Here is a 15,942-nt window from a genome sequence, read left to right on the forward strand (position 1 = left end):
TTACTCTGATTAGAAAAGCAAACCACAAAAACTTCCCCTTTTCTTCTCCCCTCCCTTTTCCTGAACTGACGCTGTGCATCTGGAAAAGCAAGCGAAAGAGATCGCTTCTGCCAAGATAAAATGAAAGCTACGCTTAAAAACAGTTAAGAAATTATTTTAAATCGCGCAAAAATAGTACTTGCTTTAATGGCGTGCCAAAAAAAAAAAAAAAAAAAAAAATACTCTATAGCTTGAAAACTTTTAATTCCATCCCTGCCACTTAAAATTAACAGGAGATTTAGCAATGTCAAGTCTTGTAAGCTGGAGGGACCCTTTTGATGCCACGCCTCTTCATCCATGTGGTGGATGACACTGACACCCACACACACGCTTTTAGCTTTAGCCAGCCAACTAAGCTAACACAGTGAAATAATCACTGTAGGCTTAGGAGGTGGCACATTCTCTTTAAACTTCTAATTTGCTGGCTATAGCACCCAGCCCCATGAGCCACAGGTAAGGCAGTACAGTTTTGTTTCTGTAATGATAGGTTTCTTCAATAGAATGTTGTTAAGAACATAAACCTTAGATCCAGTTCTCATCCCTCTCTCAGCTATCTCCAGTAGGAGAGGGGTGATGACACTTCCCCTGTCTTTCCAAGCAGCACACACACATCTAAGTATGTTATTGAATAACTGACAAATTTGGTTTAGGTTTCCTTCAGTGTGGAAGAAATGTATAGAGGAACATACAAAATTACTTAAGAGGAGAAACTCTTCAATGGGTAGGAACAGAGGTTTGCTTAGTATCTCACAATGACATCTGTATTCACATGGAGCTTTAAACAGTGTCCTGGTGGTAGTGCTTCATCTATGCTCTTGTAACTCTGCCCCTGAAATCTTTCATACCATACCCGATTTAAGCCAAATGCATGGTGTGAGGGCAGGCATGAGGAAACCCACTACCACCACCACCCAGGAGCTGATAAGAGTTTCAGAAAACTCCAGCTTTCACTCAAGTTAAAGTCAGTTGAGGTGCTAGTAAGAACACAACTGTCAGGAAAAAGACAAAAAAAATTAAAGACTTGCTTGTTTAGTAATGTACTGAAAAAGAAAGTTACATACAACAGTATCCCTTTCTTACAAATATTGACCAACACTTTAAACATGAAAAGTCACTTTCCAACAGTAAAAGTGTAAACAACCAGCCTTTACACTGTATTTAGCATGTCTGTAGCAGTGGAGTTTTACAGCTTGTCAGTTAGAATCTTACACCTGGGCTTGTTAGCCAGCAGCATTTTTCCTTGATAAACAAATACATCACAGCATTGAAATGCAGAAATATTTATTTTGGTTTCCTTCATTGGTTTTGAAAATTGTTTTGGTTTTATAAAACATAGAAATAGCCAACACTAAGCAAACATTTGAATTTCAATGTAACAAACTACTGCTCTAACAGTTGACTTGGATTTGTGTACCTGAATTGCATACACATATGAAATTATGCTACAGAGTAGTGCATTACAATCACACACAAATCTTAGTGCAAACCTTGTTGTGCTTGTATTTTTACATATATCCATGTTTTCAAAAAACAGCAATGAATGTTAATGCAAAACCAACTCTGTTAAGGATAGCAAAAGACTTATGCTGTAATAAGGCTTATTTCTGCTGATTTTTCAAACAAAAGATAACTAGTTATTATTTTGCAATTTATCTGGGAATTAGGTTTTTATCCCTGAACAAGTACTATTCTGGGCCAACACACAGTTCTGTTGGCATATATAAATAATTCCAACTGCTGCAAAGCATCAGGCAAAACCAATTCTACCTGACCTATTTTGCTATTCAGTGAAGAATACTCAGTGGCTCATACATAAAGCACAGAAAACAGAGGTTATGTCAGAAGCTCTTCCACTTACAGAGGGCCTGGCGCATTTTTATAAAATGCATTTTAAATACAAGTTCATTACAGGGAAACAAGTGGCTAGGACAGGTGCAATGTTTACCCTGACTGTTAGCAAGCCCAGCCTCCTGATTGGGTTTTTAGGTCTTTAGTGTTCTTGCCAGAGTTGGGATCCTCTCATTTGCGAGGCTGGCGCCACTCCAGAATCATGCTACTGTAGCAGAGGCTACACTTGCTGAATGAACTGCATCCACACAGTGCAGAACCACCACATGCAGACTTACTCTGAGGAACTTCTATTCATCACTCTTTTTTGTGTGGAGTGCTGGCTTCTACCTTATAGAAGTACATATCATAACTGGCTGCAGATGTAGAAGGGAGATACAGCTCAGATGCCTTGCCCCAGTTAATACTGGGACTAACAAAAGATGTGATACCAGCTATGCAACTGTAAGGGTTTGGGTTTTTTGGTGGTTGAGTGGTGGGGTTTTTTTGAAGAGATTAAGTAATTTTTCTGAGGATGCAAGATACTTAGAGGCATTTTCAAAGCTGCCAAATCCTTTGTGGAATTGACAACTGCAAAACACACTGCAGACAGCAAACATGCTGGCAATAAAACCTTAGCTCCTTGGTGAAGGTGAGTCCCATTTTTGACCAAGGAAATATTAAATAATTTACATATATTTACCATTTATAGTTAAGGCTCTTTTTGGAATTAATAGGTCACCATAAAAACAGTATGCAACACAACTTGACAGTAAGGCAGTGTTCCATTTCTTCAATGTTCCTATGGCAAGTACCCATTTTTGTACAAGTTAATAATTGCACAGTTTCCTTCCCTATTTTTGCTGTAGTCAAAATACAGATATGAAGGCCAACAGTAGACAGACATGTGCCACTTTCCTCATTCCATTCACAATTACATTTTGGCATTAGCATAGAGTTCATCTATCTGTGACTGGAAGTATTTTCGCAGTTCTGGTCTCTTTGCCTTCAGTGTTGGTGTCAACAGCCCGTTTTCAACAGAAAACATTTCAGTGTGCAGGAAAATGTCTTTCACCTGGAAAATAAAAAGTTACTAGCCAAGCGGTATTCCTTGGAATAGACAAGACTATTAAAAACTTGCCCAAACATCATAACAAAGCCTGTCACTTGAGAAGTTTTCCAGACAGAAATTAAAAGCAGTCTCTGGAGAATCAGATCATATCGGTGTTAAGAAGTTTAAAGAATTAGGTATTTGGTTCTCACAAGCAACATACCTGTTCAAATGACTTCAAACCAGATTCTTTCCCAACTCTCACCATGTCCTCCAGAATGTATTTTTTTACATCCTGTGGATACAGAAATACATTGTATAGCTTCATGCTTGCATAAGCATCAACTTGAAGAAGCTGATGCAGAACAGCTAACTGTTCAGTTAGATATGCCTTACCTTGTTTTTGCATAGCTCTTGATAGGAGCCTTCAACTCCCTTTTTCTTGGCCCAGTTGTGCAGAGTATCAGGATCAGGTACCACAACAGCTACTAAGAAGGCCTAAAAAAAGAAAAAAGCTTGACAAAAATTCCCAACACTTTAAGTCAACACTCTAGTTGCTACACATTTCTTACTAGTCAGCTAGGCTTTGGGGAGCATTTCTGATCCTGCTGCAGGATCAGAGTCAGCAGCTTTCTGCTACCTGAACACAGGAGTGCAGTTAAGAGTAATTCTTTCAGTTCAGCTTCTGAAGACCCACATTTCTCTTTACACTTGAAAACCCCCAAGATATCCAGGTTCTTTCTTGGTGTGTGGGGGTTTGTTTCAGTGTTTGTTTGTTTTTTGGGTTTTTCCCCCTGCACACTGTTAGCAATTTATATTCAATCATTAGTATGCAAATTAGTTCAGCTCCACTACCTGGTCTGAAACTAAATCCAGAAACATGCTCTGTAACTGCTGGAATCCAATCAGAACTAAAATGTGTAACAATAAAAATTGAAGATAAAAATTTAAATTCCAGTCCCAAAGTTTGAGGTGGGCAGAAGGAAGAAAGGCTTTTCTGCAGTCTCCTTTTGCATTAATTTTTACAATTACCTGAAAAATTCTTACCTGCAAGCTCTCTCCATGGACAAACACCTGTGCAAGAGCTTCACATCTCAGATACACATTCTCTATTTTCTCTGGTGCTATGTACTCTCCCTGGGCTAGTTTAAATATATGTTTTTTCCGGTCAATGATCTTCAATGTACCATTCTGTTAACAGAAATAACTTTCACTCAGAGGAGGCACTTCAAGTGAAAAACCAATCTACACAGCTTAGGCATGCCACACTGGCACAGTAAAACTGTGCTAGAGCCAGAGAACTGTAAAACTAATGTTAGAAGAAAATAGGTTATGTATCCATCTCATGTAAACTGGGGAAAGCCTCAGGACTGGCACTGTCAATACCTTTTTAGCCCCAGGCACACAGATTTATCTACAACAGTAATTATCCACAAATTCTTGTCTTTCACCTAACTAATTCTGTTCAATACCAAGTGCTCTCTAATATATTTATTAAATTTCTGCTCATAACTATGAAAGTACCATTCCAGCTATGTAAGTTAACTTACTGGTAGCCATTTTCCAATATCTCCTGTGTGAAGCCAGCCATCTTTGTCCAGAGCCTCTGCTGTTTTTTCTGGATCTTTCAAATAGCCACGAAACACATTTGGGCCTTTGACACACACCTGAAAAGAGCCATTTGTTAATATATGCTTCTATGAAGGAAAGTTAGCAATCACTACTAGCAACAAATGCTTTCTCCAACAGTTCTTAACTCCCATTGAAAAGGCAAGAGGAAGTTTGCATTTGTACAGGAATTTCTACTCATGGTTTTTGGAGACCTAACATTTTCCAATGGTGTGAAATATAGTAAGAAGCAATTTGAATGATCTGTTCTCTTCCATTCTAGCAGCAGTGCTCCTACCCACTATTTGAATAATTGGAACCTGTCAGAAAAAATTTGTTTTTATTTATGTGAAAAAATTTGGCTAGATCCAGAAATACTATCTCTCAGCCTGGCAACATGTTCATTTCAGCTTTGGTAAACAGCAGGGGCATTGTGCTAAAACTAGCAGGGAAAAGAAAAGTTGTGTATCAAGCAAATGGCACATTTGTTGTCCAAAAATTAGACTAGAAGGAATTACTAATGTAGTCCAGCAATCAATTCTTGAAAGACTCATCCCACCTATTTTCAGTGCCTACCCAGCATGCTGGTGAACTACAGTACAATGAACATGAGATGTTGTCAATAGGAGGGAGATCAGAGAATTAGTGAGGGCTCTAATGACCTCATGGAGCCTACCAAACTTGGGACCAAACCAAAGTCATATTTTACAAACCAAGTCACTTCTGTTATAAAACAGACCTTATCTGGAAGGATATGAATAAAAGAGAACTCTACACATCCCAGTCAAGTTAAAGCCTGACCAATCAAACGTTAATTTTTCATGGCTCCTACAAATCACAGGAAGGCAGTAGGTGACAGCTTTTCCCAGTAGAGACAGCCAACCATTTATCTGTATCCTGCTATCTGGCGCTGAGACCTCCTCCACACATGCTCATATATAATTCAATTCACAAATTTATTCCTCTTGAACAGTGATAACTGGCAAAAGTGAAAAGCAAGGCTTGACAGAGCAGAGAATATTGAAAGCTTACTCTCAGAAAAGGGGACTAGAAATGTTTAACCCAGATAAAAAGCAGAAAATAAGGAGGAATATTTATTTTAGGCAAATGGATAAGGAGAGGCAATTCCATAGCCATGGGGTTTGGGTGCTGTGAAGTAAGTTACAACACTTCTTTTGTTATATTTAGAATAGTTTATACTGAGGAAGTTAGTCTTTCAGGCCTAAGATGGCATCTGATATATTAAGGTGCTACCATTTTTACTCAAGTCCAAAGTAACTCCTAATGCAGCAAACTTTCACACTAGGTGCAAGCAAAACACTTTTAGGAGTTTTTTTGTTTTAAAAACTATTTAACTATTTATTATTATAAGAATTTATACTCAATTCCTCTAGCAGACCAAGCTTTAAGAGCATACTGAAAGTGAAGCAAAAATTATTGATGAAGACTAAATACGGAGTCATATGCAAGACAGAATAATTTTGACATTGTTCTCCATTTGCAAGCAGTTTCCCACCACCAAGACCAACTAAATCCTTGAGTATTTCTGGGAATTAAAGCCCAATGATTTGTCTCTAGTCTCATACAAATTACAACCAAAACAAATAAAGATTATAAATCCTTTGTAGCCACAAATTAGTTACTTGCTTAAGCTACTTTTAATTTCTCCTTCCCCCAGCTGCCCCAATAGCCTCTTGAAAGCATATGAAAGACACCACAGTTAATCTGCTTTCAAGGCTTGGGGAAAATAAATTACTATATGAACATCTCTTCAAAGTAGATACACAAAGTTAAACCTGTATATATTTTACTTCAAAACAGTATTTTAAAAGACAGCATAAAGCATCACATATAAAGGTGGGTCCTCAAAATGCAATTTGTAAAAAATACATGTTCAATTTGTGCAGACTGCAAATGAAAAAAGTTCAGAAAAATGTACAGGCAGGAATCACAAATCATCATCAGCCTTCATGGCACTTGATCTCCATTTCTCTTAGAAGTTTCCAGCCACTTTAAATTACCTCATCTTACACATCACAAGCTGGGTAAGTGGCTACATCCATCAGCTCTTCTCTGGCCCACGGCAGTGGAGTGGGAGGGAAGCCCTCTGCCAGCATTCTGCTGAAGGATAACTGCAGTATGAGGTGGCTACACCTCCCAGCTATTCTGCAGCTGGAAGATGCTGCCTTGGTCATACAACCTTATGTATGGTCATATAACCCTCTGTTAACCTGTGGGATAACAGATTACTACGGAAGCTGTTTCTTCTGCCCTCCAATATACTATTTCCTGGTTTGCTTCTGTGAATCATTAACTGATATTGCATGCGGACATCTTAGATTTTAGGTAGCAGGCCATGTTTAGCACTTCTACTAATCTCGGTTATTTCAGGAACAAAAAACCCATTTTACAAGATTTCCCAAGAGGCTCATACTGACTTTCCAAAATTACTTACCTCACCCTCTCCTTTGGCAGCGAAGTAATTCATTTCTTGTACATCAACAAGCTTGATGGCATTGCATGGCATTGGTGCTCCAACATGACCTATTAAACAGAGTAACACTTCAATAGCCTGATGCTTTTTAGTCAGATCCTGAAAAAAGTAAGCTGCTTACACACTGAAGAAAGATGGAAAACTGATTTCTGGTAGCTTAAATTTGCCAGGACTGAAACATTAAATTCTCAGATATCCCTAAGAATGTTACAAGCTGAACCATGTATTCAGGCTTGCTTTTTCTTATAATCAGGATCCTCTCTACAGAGATATTTAAGTAGCAGAAGCCCCACTAGTTTCAATTAGCAATATTATTTCAGTTAAGGAACTAGAGATGTAACAGCTGAGGGAAGTGCAGACTGTTGATTCCAACACCAAAAAATGCCATTTGTATTTCCAGCCTGCCTTTATACACAGAAGATTCCTGTTTGATAGAAACTACAAAGGGTTAATACTATGACCTCCCTTCTCCTAAAGCTACTTCAACTTACAAGAACAGATCCTATTAGAAGTTTGAATTACTGAATATTCATAGCTATTTAGGGGTAGAAACATCAAGGGATCCCTTCAAAACTTTTTTTATTTCACTTGAAGAAAACCAATCATATCCTTCATGATAGGGGTTCCTGAAGATTAAATAAAGTGACCTCTAAAAATTTCAGGACCCTGACATTTAACAGACAGGTAGAGAGCTGAACATCATACCTGCTGTCCAGTCGCCAGGCAATGACAGGGAGCATCCAGCTGTGCATTCAGTCTGTCCATAACCTTCATAGAACTAGAAGGTGAAATCAAAATATAATCTAAGACCATTACTTTTCAACACAGTTTCTTCATTAAAAAGCAACTAACATTTTGTTTCTTCTAATGGTTTACATTTGAGTGTACCAAAACCCTCAGCATCTTCTAAAAAAAAGAAATACTGATTTATTAATTTCATCACAATACACAATTTTAAGTGCTAATATTCCACCATCAGTTCCAATATTTACTCATAGTTTCACTCAGTTTCACACAGTATGTGACACCTATTTAGATTAAAACAGAAAACAGCAGAGGAAGCAAGAAAGAAATGAAGAACCGTAGCACTAGTAGTGACTTTATTCACGTAATTTAAAAATAGCTTTGTCTGAGACAGCCGGAAATGGAATCCGTATGCCCCATCACAGCTCTGTGATTGTTATACACAAGACAGGCTTCCCTTTTCTGTGCAAAATGCATTGTTACACCAGCACACCACTGAAAAACTTCAGGAAATTATGAAAGCCTAATATTTTAGAGTATTTTTGTTTTCTATCCTTGAAATTTATTTAATTTCAACACATTTGTTCTATGCCACTGTTGTTCAAATTTTACCTCTGAAAGCATATACTTTGAAGAGACTCTGAAGATAAATGCAATGTGTGCAATCTGATTCTCCCCAGCCTCATCTTCAAAACAGCAACACTACAATATCATCACATTATTAGGTTTTCTACAGTGGTTACAAATACTTCTGTAAGCAAGGCAAACTCCAGAAACTTAAATCAAGTATGTAAGTTATTGCTTACTGCAGCCCATCAAAAAAATCTTTCCTCTAAGACAGGAAAGACACTTCAGACAGCTGATTACTTCAGTTAAAAGACTTTGGGATGAATATGGAGATTTCATGGGACTGAGAGAAGCTTGGGAAAAGAGCACGCACTTGTATGGTCTCCAAGAATACCAGAAAGAGTTATCCATATAATCAGACTGCTAGAAAAACTCTAAAAAACCTGGAGATGGATATTAAAATATTCAGGGTTTAGGACTAAGGCCAGGCAACTCACCTGACAGCCAAGAGCTGCTCTCAGGAAGGTCAGTACACTTGCAGACACAGGTGCTGCTCCTGTAACCATCAGCCTTACTTTTCCTCCCAAACTTGCCTACAATAGACACAAGATACTGTGCACACCAAAAGCATTTTAGAAAAACTTCAAGTCACCTTTTATGACATCCTTAGCCACTCTTCACCTACAGTGCCACCCACAAATGTTAGAGAGTAAAAGTTTAGTCTGCTGTTGCAAGCTGTCTTTCTTGCAGTGTTTTTAGTTTCATTAATGGCTAGAAGATATGGGATCTCGAACATACAGTATCTATACAGACTGTGATGTCACTGCAATGCAGACTCTGCCAAGAAGAGCTCAAGCCATGGCCTTACAGTGATGGCTTTATTTTTAACTGCCTTGTATCAACTTCTCATACATACTGAATGCTATAAAAAGCAGCCACATGGGCATGTTGTACAGCCAAGGTTAAGGCCATAGCAAGTGAGTGTCAGATATAATAGCAGGCATAACTTACTAGTGACCAACAGGGAGAAGACAATGGGGGCTACAGGTGGCACTGTGTCATACTTAGCATTCTTTCTTCAGAAGGACAATGTTTGCTTTCAAAGTGTCAAGAGAGAAGCACCAGACTGTTTCAGAGTGACTGAATTTCTGCCCTAATTTCTGGGCACAGGGCAGCAATATGGAATACACATCATAAAGTCACCCCAAGACACTTCCTTAATACAGTTAGCTGATACTCTGAGAACTAAGGGAATTGAAAAAATGAGATTGAAAATAAAAAGATAGCTCTGATTTTTGCTCTGAGTAGCCAGGTAGTCTTTAATCAGTGAAAAAGCCATACCAGACTATATTCCTATGAAATATGAACCATCCCAATAAAATTCAACAATTGCAAACTTCAACCCAGAGGCTTTCAAGCATACCTGTATTTTACGGAAGATGACTTTATCCCAGAAGCTGTTATTTCTAACAATACCACTTCTGAGTTCTGCTTCTTTCCTCTTGGAAGCAAAATCCAGCAGCCACCTCTTTAATGAAGTATCTGCCTGCCCAAAAATCTATTAAGAAAGATGGACTATGGTTAGAATACCATTCCCTTTTCCTTACAGATGCATGCATAGAGACTCAACAGTGAAAACCAAATAAATTAAAACAACCTTTATTGATAGGCATCTTAATTCTAGAAAGAAATACTTGTGCATTTTTATTTTGACCTCAGTTCAAGGGTTGAAATCGGCACTTAACTGATTCTTGATATCCATCAAACTGTGTGATGTTGTTTCAATGTGTAATTTCTTCATTAAAACATACGAATGAAAATGGATGGTTTACTTCTTTTTTCTAGTATCTTCAAAATTCAAACTGAGCAGAAGCCTCAGCATTTCCTGAAAAGCACCCTATCATAATACATAAGTAATACAGGGTGTTGCAAGGAGATGCAGGTCACTTCAGAAACACCAAATGGAAATCTGCCTTGCATATACAAATTTGCACCTTAGATCACTTCTCAAACACTCCTTCTAGTTGTTCTCAGGAAGCCAGAGAGCAGACTCAAGAGCAACCCACACGTTAGTATATTCATTTGGAAAGAGGAAGACTCAGCATTATGCCTGAAAGTATGCAGACTGCAGCATTATGACCCCCTGACACACCAATTCCCAACTTGCTGGCTTCACATGCTAGGTTACTGCAAGGGTAGGTGAGGTTGAAAACAGTGGAAGCCTCAGGGCACCAGACTAAACATGCAAGAGGAAATAATGAGAACTAAGTCCCAAGCTTTGACTTTGCTTCTCAAATTCCAGTAGAGCATGTGTGAGCAGAATAAGGAGATACATTTTAAGTACTAAAACCTGGTCTCAGGTTTTCCTCCCCTCCAAATGGATTCCAATTGCACTAGTTGTTCCTGAGCCAAACAGAACCTTGTGTTACTTGGTGTTCCTCTAGTCTCATGATCGGAGAAATGTCCTGGCTACAGCATAGACAGCTCTGCCATTTCTTTAGCAGTCATAGGATTTATTATATCTTTTAGCTCCCCTGGCTGTATCCTAAAAGGAGTCAGTCACCCATATGCAAAAGGCCAGTTAAAACCTGAAGTTCAAGAAAGAATCTACTTTCAAATTCCCATCTCAGATGACCCTGAGCAGGCAAGCAGCACACACAGGAGTGGGGGTACTGACGCACCTTGTCCCCAGCACTCCCAGCTGGCTGGTTTACCGTTTGCCCAGCTAGGACACACTGGCTGCCGTGTAGGAAATTTGTATGTGTCCATGCAAACATAAGCAAACACCTGACCTTGCTTTGCAAATTCCACTCCATGAGTCAGATGCTAAAAAAGTGGCATGCAGATGCCAAGCCTCATTTTCGTGTTGTAGACTAGACTCAAATAACTTGCTCAGAGCAAAGCACTAAGCCATTAACCAAGACAGAGAGAATCAAGTCCCCTAGTCAGACTTTTGAACACAAGTATTTGCTGCCTGAAAGTGTTTTAATGCAACCAGTACTATTCCCTGCACTTTCAGCTCTCTTTTAGAAAGAGTTGTTAGCATGCCAATTTAATATCCCAGGGCATAGTAGTTACTCCTTCTCTTGGCAGCACAAACTTTACGGAGTCTCTTAAAAGCCTGCACAGGTCTGGACTCATGCCTGTAAACTTACCTTGTCAAACATTCTGTTCAACAGTCTTGGTACTACAGGAAATACAGTTGGCTGCAGTGTTTTTAGGTCATCCATTAGTAGTCTGATATCCCCTTGAAAGAATCCTATCCGGGCTCCATGGCACAGAACCACACACTGTAAGAAAAAAGTAAACGCTGAAAACGCAGGAGGTACAATGTGTTCCCAGCTCTATATGTATGACAATCCTATGCAGTGTAGATCCACCTTAAATTCTCCCAACTTCTGGACTAGTTTTGCAGCATTCTCACACTATAAAGAAAGCACTAGAAAGACCAAGTAGCAAGACATGTCTGGCATACACAAACCAGACTTTCAAGTTTAGCACAAAAGCCCCTACCCAAGAAGGGCAGTTAGTCAAATAAGGCAATGCCAGTGACTCAAGAGGTAGCAAAAGACTGAAAAGCAGAACTTCTCCATTTGAAATATTTAACAAGCTTATTTAAAAATATTAGACTTCTGTTTGTCCCCTACTTTATACCTAGAAATTCTGTATTTATAGTCAGCACATGCTATTTACTAGTCCAGTGAGGATTTCTGCCTTATGCTAGTTTATTTCCATTCCTTGCACTCTGGTTTTCCTTCTGATTTCACAGGACCAATGTGAGCAGAGGACTTGTTCTTAGGTTATCAAGACGCTCTTTAGAAGATTCTAGCAGAGCCAAAGCTTATTTCTGCATCACTTCAGACCTACACAAAGGTAGGCAGACTTAATCCTATTGTGTTCCATATTTTCTGTCTAGAAGCTTCACCACCTACTTTACACCCCCCCCTTTATTTTCCTATTTTTTTGACTTTTTAACATCTCTCCTCTCCTTGTGTTTATACCTATGTGCTTTTATTTCTCCTGCTTCCTCCATAATACCTACTCCTTCATTCCCTACTATCCATTCTCTTATTTGCTGCATGAGACATGCTAAAATGTCACTTTCCCCCTCCACCTGTGTTTTGCCACCATCTACTAAGAGGAGCAAATATATCAATCTATATGGACTGATCAGCAACTGTCTTTACTAGGTGGGAACATACTTGTCAAGTCAAGTTCATTGACCCTCTAACTTCCATATGATGCCAAAACCAAGGAAACATCTACTTTAAAAGAGAACTCTAAAGACTGGTTCTCACAGAGTCTGTGTTCATCTCTGCCCCAAACAGCAAGAAATCTTTTCTCCTCTCTACCAGTAATGTCCTTAGTTAATTTCCTTATGCAGATGTACCAGCTATTTTGTACAGGCCTCAAACTGCAGAGGAATACTGCAATCCAAAGACTCTTTTCATTTTGTCCTTTAAAATACAAGTTCCCATCTTGTTTCCACTGCATAATCAAGAGCAGAGCTGTTACCTACAGAGCTTGTATGTTCCAGTGCAAGACAGGGGAGTAAAACAGACACTGAAGTATAACTGCTATCAAGGTTACCAGCTAGAAAAAGTGCTGAATGCCCAAGGGCATTCCTCAGATATGTACTATTCCAAATCTTTTTAACATAGACACATACATACATATATATGACATACATATGAATATATACATTTTTGTATGTATATATACGCACATCAGTAGAAAACATAGGATTCCTAAAAGAAATCATAAAACAATTTCTGGCTTCATATGCCTTTTTGTGCTTTCATGGATGCTCCCTCTATAAACCTTCAACACATGTATTTGCAATCTCACCTAAGGAAGAGGTGTTAATCCAACTTCAGTAAGTGGAGTAATTAACACCTGAACATCTTACATACAGTAGAGGCACAAGGGAACTGCATCTATTCAATAATGCATAATACCCAACACGGGCTCAGAGGTCTTCAAGACTGCCAGTATTAAGACAACCTCAGCCCTTTCATTCTCAAAAAATAAGCCTCAGATTTTGCTATATGGTAAAACAAGTGATCCAAGAGAACTTCAAAGTTTGTCACTCAAGTGGCTTTAAAAGCCACTTCCATTTCCTGGAAGAAAATTCCACTGAAACAAAATCCCTTCCTTTTCACTGAAATTTCTTGGAAGCAATAGTAAGTTTCAACTTAAAATTAGTTTTGTGTAAGCAAACAGGATGCCTCATAAAATAAATTTTTGAGGTTTGCAGACTAAAGAATGGCATGGATTTTTAATAAAGCACTAATTATATTGGAAGTAATTTCTAGGCAGTGTGCATGTGCTAAAGGATGGTCTCACATTCTAGTAAACCAGTTTTTTATTAACCCTAGCTCTAAGGTTAATGTTTATATTTTGGCATGAAAACCAATTGTCTAGTGCTCACTATGTACTGCTTATGGGACACTGCTTGCCTGAACCTTATTTCAAGCTTTCACACACATTTGCAAGAGTCAAGAAGGAAGAGCATGTATCGCCTGGATGCATTCTGCAAGAAAAATACGCTTCTCAATAATTCAGTAAAACAAACAGATGCTTACCTCAACAATCCTCTCAAACATATGAGCCAGGGGCAGGAATGATATCAGAACATCATCAGAGGAAGGTATAAATGTTTTCTGGAAGTGTTAGCAAAAGTTTAATTCTCATTGATTCTCTATTTTGCCTAAGTTAAACACAACAGTGAAATCTAGCACGTAAACTCTAGAGCACAGCCCCTGCTTTAGTTTTCTTTGTAATGAAACTGCATTGTCTTTTTTCATTAAAGAGATTACAGCAATGACTTTCTAACACGAATAAAGATGCACAGCAGAAGATTAGTATAATTTATCATTCATAGGAGTCTGAAGAGAAATAAATTCTGATAGAAGCCATAGAGTTCCATTACATATATTGGGAGAGCAGGGGGACAAAAAAGGTTAAAATACTATTGGTTTGAAAACATACACTTTCATCTTAGATTAGGAAGCTTGTTTATCCAATTTACCCTAAGGTTGATATCAGAAGTGCCTTACATGAGCTAACTGTGAGACCAGTTGCTTAATTTAAAAACAGTTCTCCTTGCACTAATGAGATACACTGTAAGCCCATGGCAGAATATCATGTACCTTCACATCAGGATTATTGTATCACTTTGCTTACATCAGAACAGATTGGAAATGTGTCAGTTTCTTGACCATGACAGAATAACCAGAAAACATTGACTTCTGACTAGTGGGCACAGAGTACTGTCAAGTTGCATTTTCACTTGGATCTTACTAAAATTTAAGACCAAAGTTGGAGATTTCAATGTTTGTTTTACTCATGAGATTATTTCCCTTCAAGCAAGTCCACAATGTTTATCTTTGGCAGTTTACCTCTGTAGTTTTCACAAAAGCTGAAGCATTGCTGACTATATTTTGATGAGTGATCACAGCTCCTTTAGGGTTTCCTAAGGAAGAAGGACATCAGGATTCAACAGTGAAATTTACATCGTTAAAGTTCAGCTAGCAGTGGGCAAAACAAATCTGATAGCATTCTTTAATATTAATACATTTCTTTGTGTATCAATTAAACAAAGCACTGTCAAGAACAGCTGGCAACAGTTAAGTAACAAGTTTGTGATGAAGTCTTATAATTTTTTAAGGAGCCCAAAGCCTCGAGAAATTGTCATGTTTTTGGATATGTTTCTCATTCAAAATTCAACTCTTCTGTGAAGACACAGCTACCAAATCCAGATTTCTTTTCTCAATCTGTTTAAAAACGTAGCTTGCTACTGCAGTCTTTCCTTATGCTCCATGCCAGTGGGTATTAATTCACAAATGTCAAGTGAGTGACATCTAGACAGTCTGTTTGGTCTTACAGCAAGGTTGCTTAGACCTATGGAACAATCTTGCTGATAAAATACAAAAAAAAGATTATGGAAGAACTGATAGTCTGAAGTCTGATGCAGAGCCCTTATTATGTAAACACAAATTCAGTATTTAATTTACTTCCAAGCACAAAAATGTAACATCTCCACCCCCCAATACTGCAACTCTGTATTGATAAATGGAAAAAAATATTCTAAAAATCAAAGGGAACCTTATCATAACACTACCCCAGCTACTACTTGCCAAAAAGGTGCAGCAGCAAGGGTAAGTCTTGGAAAGAAAGAAAGTAGGAGGGCTTCTGAATTATTTTTGCACGCACAAAATAATAAATTCTACATAATATAATGAGCTGTACCTGTTGTTCCACTGGTGAAACAGATGACTGCTACATCTTCTGGCTTTGGAGGCTATGAGAGTTAAGAAAGTATTAGTATGGTTAAGATAGCAAGGAAAAATATTTTCCTGGGCAAAACATCAGGATACTAGTGTTACTTCTGAGCTACAGGAGATCAAACTAGCAAGTCTCCCTAAAGAATGCTAACCAGCTTCACATTGTCACTTGAATCAATATCACACTTACCATAGGCTTTTGTCTGTGTGCTCTTCCTAGCTCCTACAGAAAGGAGAGAAGAGAGAGAGTTTAGACATAAGCATGTAACTTTCTTGCTTTAAATTTATCAAGCATTACTAAACACTATAGTACTTCATTATTTAGG

The 15,942-nt window shown here is 38.3% G+C and overlaps 1 protein-coding gene across 2 annotated transcripts in view; it reads right to left on the reverse strand.

Moving 5' to 3' along the window:
• Window positions 1–1,303: 1,303 nt before the first annotated feature.
• Window positions 1,304–15,942, reverse strand: part of ACSL1 (acyl-CoA synthetase long chain family member 1) — a 38,780-nt gene continuing 24,141 nt past the window's right edge. For both annotated transcript variants that reach the window (XM_042014881.1, XM_042014882.1), the window contains exons 8-21: window positions 15,807–15,839; window positions 15,582–15,633; window positions 14,732–14,805; window positions 13,916–13,993; window positions 11,486–11,620; window positions 9,754–9,888; window positions 8,828–8,923; window positions 7,725–7,797; window positions 6,981–7,069; window positions 4,468–4,584; window positions 3,965–4,108; window positions 3,314–3,415; window positions 3,141–3,212; window positions 1,304–2,941 (exon numbers count right to left, since the gene is read on the reverse strand). In XM_042014881.1, coding sequence (XP_041870815.1) covers window positions 2,801–2,941; window positions 3,141–3,212; window positions 3,314–3,415; window positions 3,965–4,108; window positions 4,468–4,584; window positions 6,981–7,069; window positions 7,725–7,797; window positions 8,828–8,923; window positions 9,754–9,888; window positions 11,486–11,620; window positions 13,916–13,993; window positions 14,732–14,805; window positions 15,582–15,633; window positions 15,807–15,839 — 1,341 coding nt within the window. In that variant the 3' untranslated portion in view covers window positions 1,304–2,800. The remainder of the gene's footprint in view (window positions 2,942–3,140; window positions 3,213–3,313; window positions 3,416–3,964; window positions 4,109–4,467; window positions 4,585–6,980; window positions 7,070–7,724; window positions 7,798–8,827; window positions 8,924–9,753; window positions 9,889–11,485; window positions 11,621–13,915; window positions 13,994–14,731; window positions 14,806–15,581; window positions 15,634–15,806; window positions 15,840–15,942) is intronic.

The sequence above is a fragment of the Corvus kubaryi genome, unplaced genomic scaffold, assembly GCF_017639235.1.
Source record: "Corvus kubaryi isolate FWS band 111438036 unplaced genomic scaffold, C.kubaryi_AGA036_p1.0 split3-131, whole genome shotgun sequence".
Classification (NCBI taxonomy): Eukaryota; Metazoa; Chordata; class Aves; order Passeriformes; family Corvidae; genus Corvus; species Corvus kubaryi.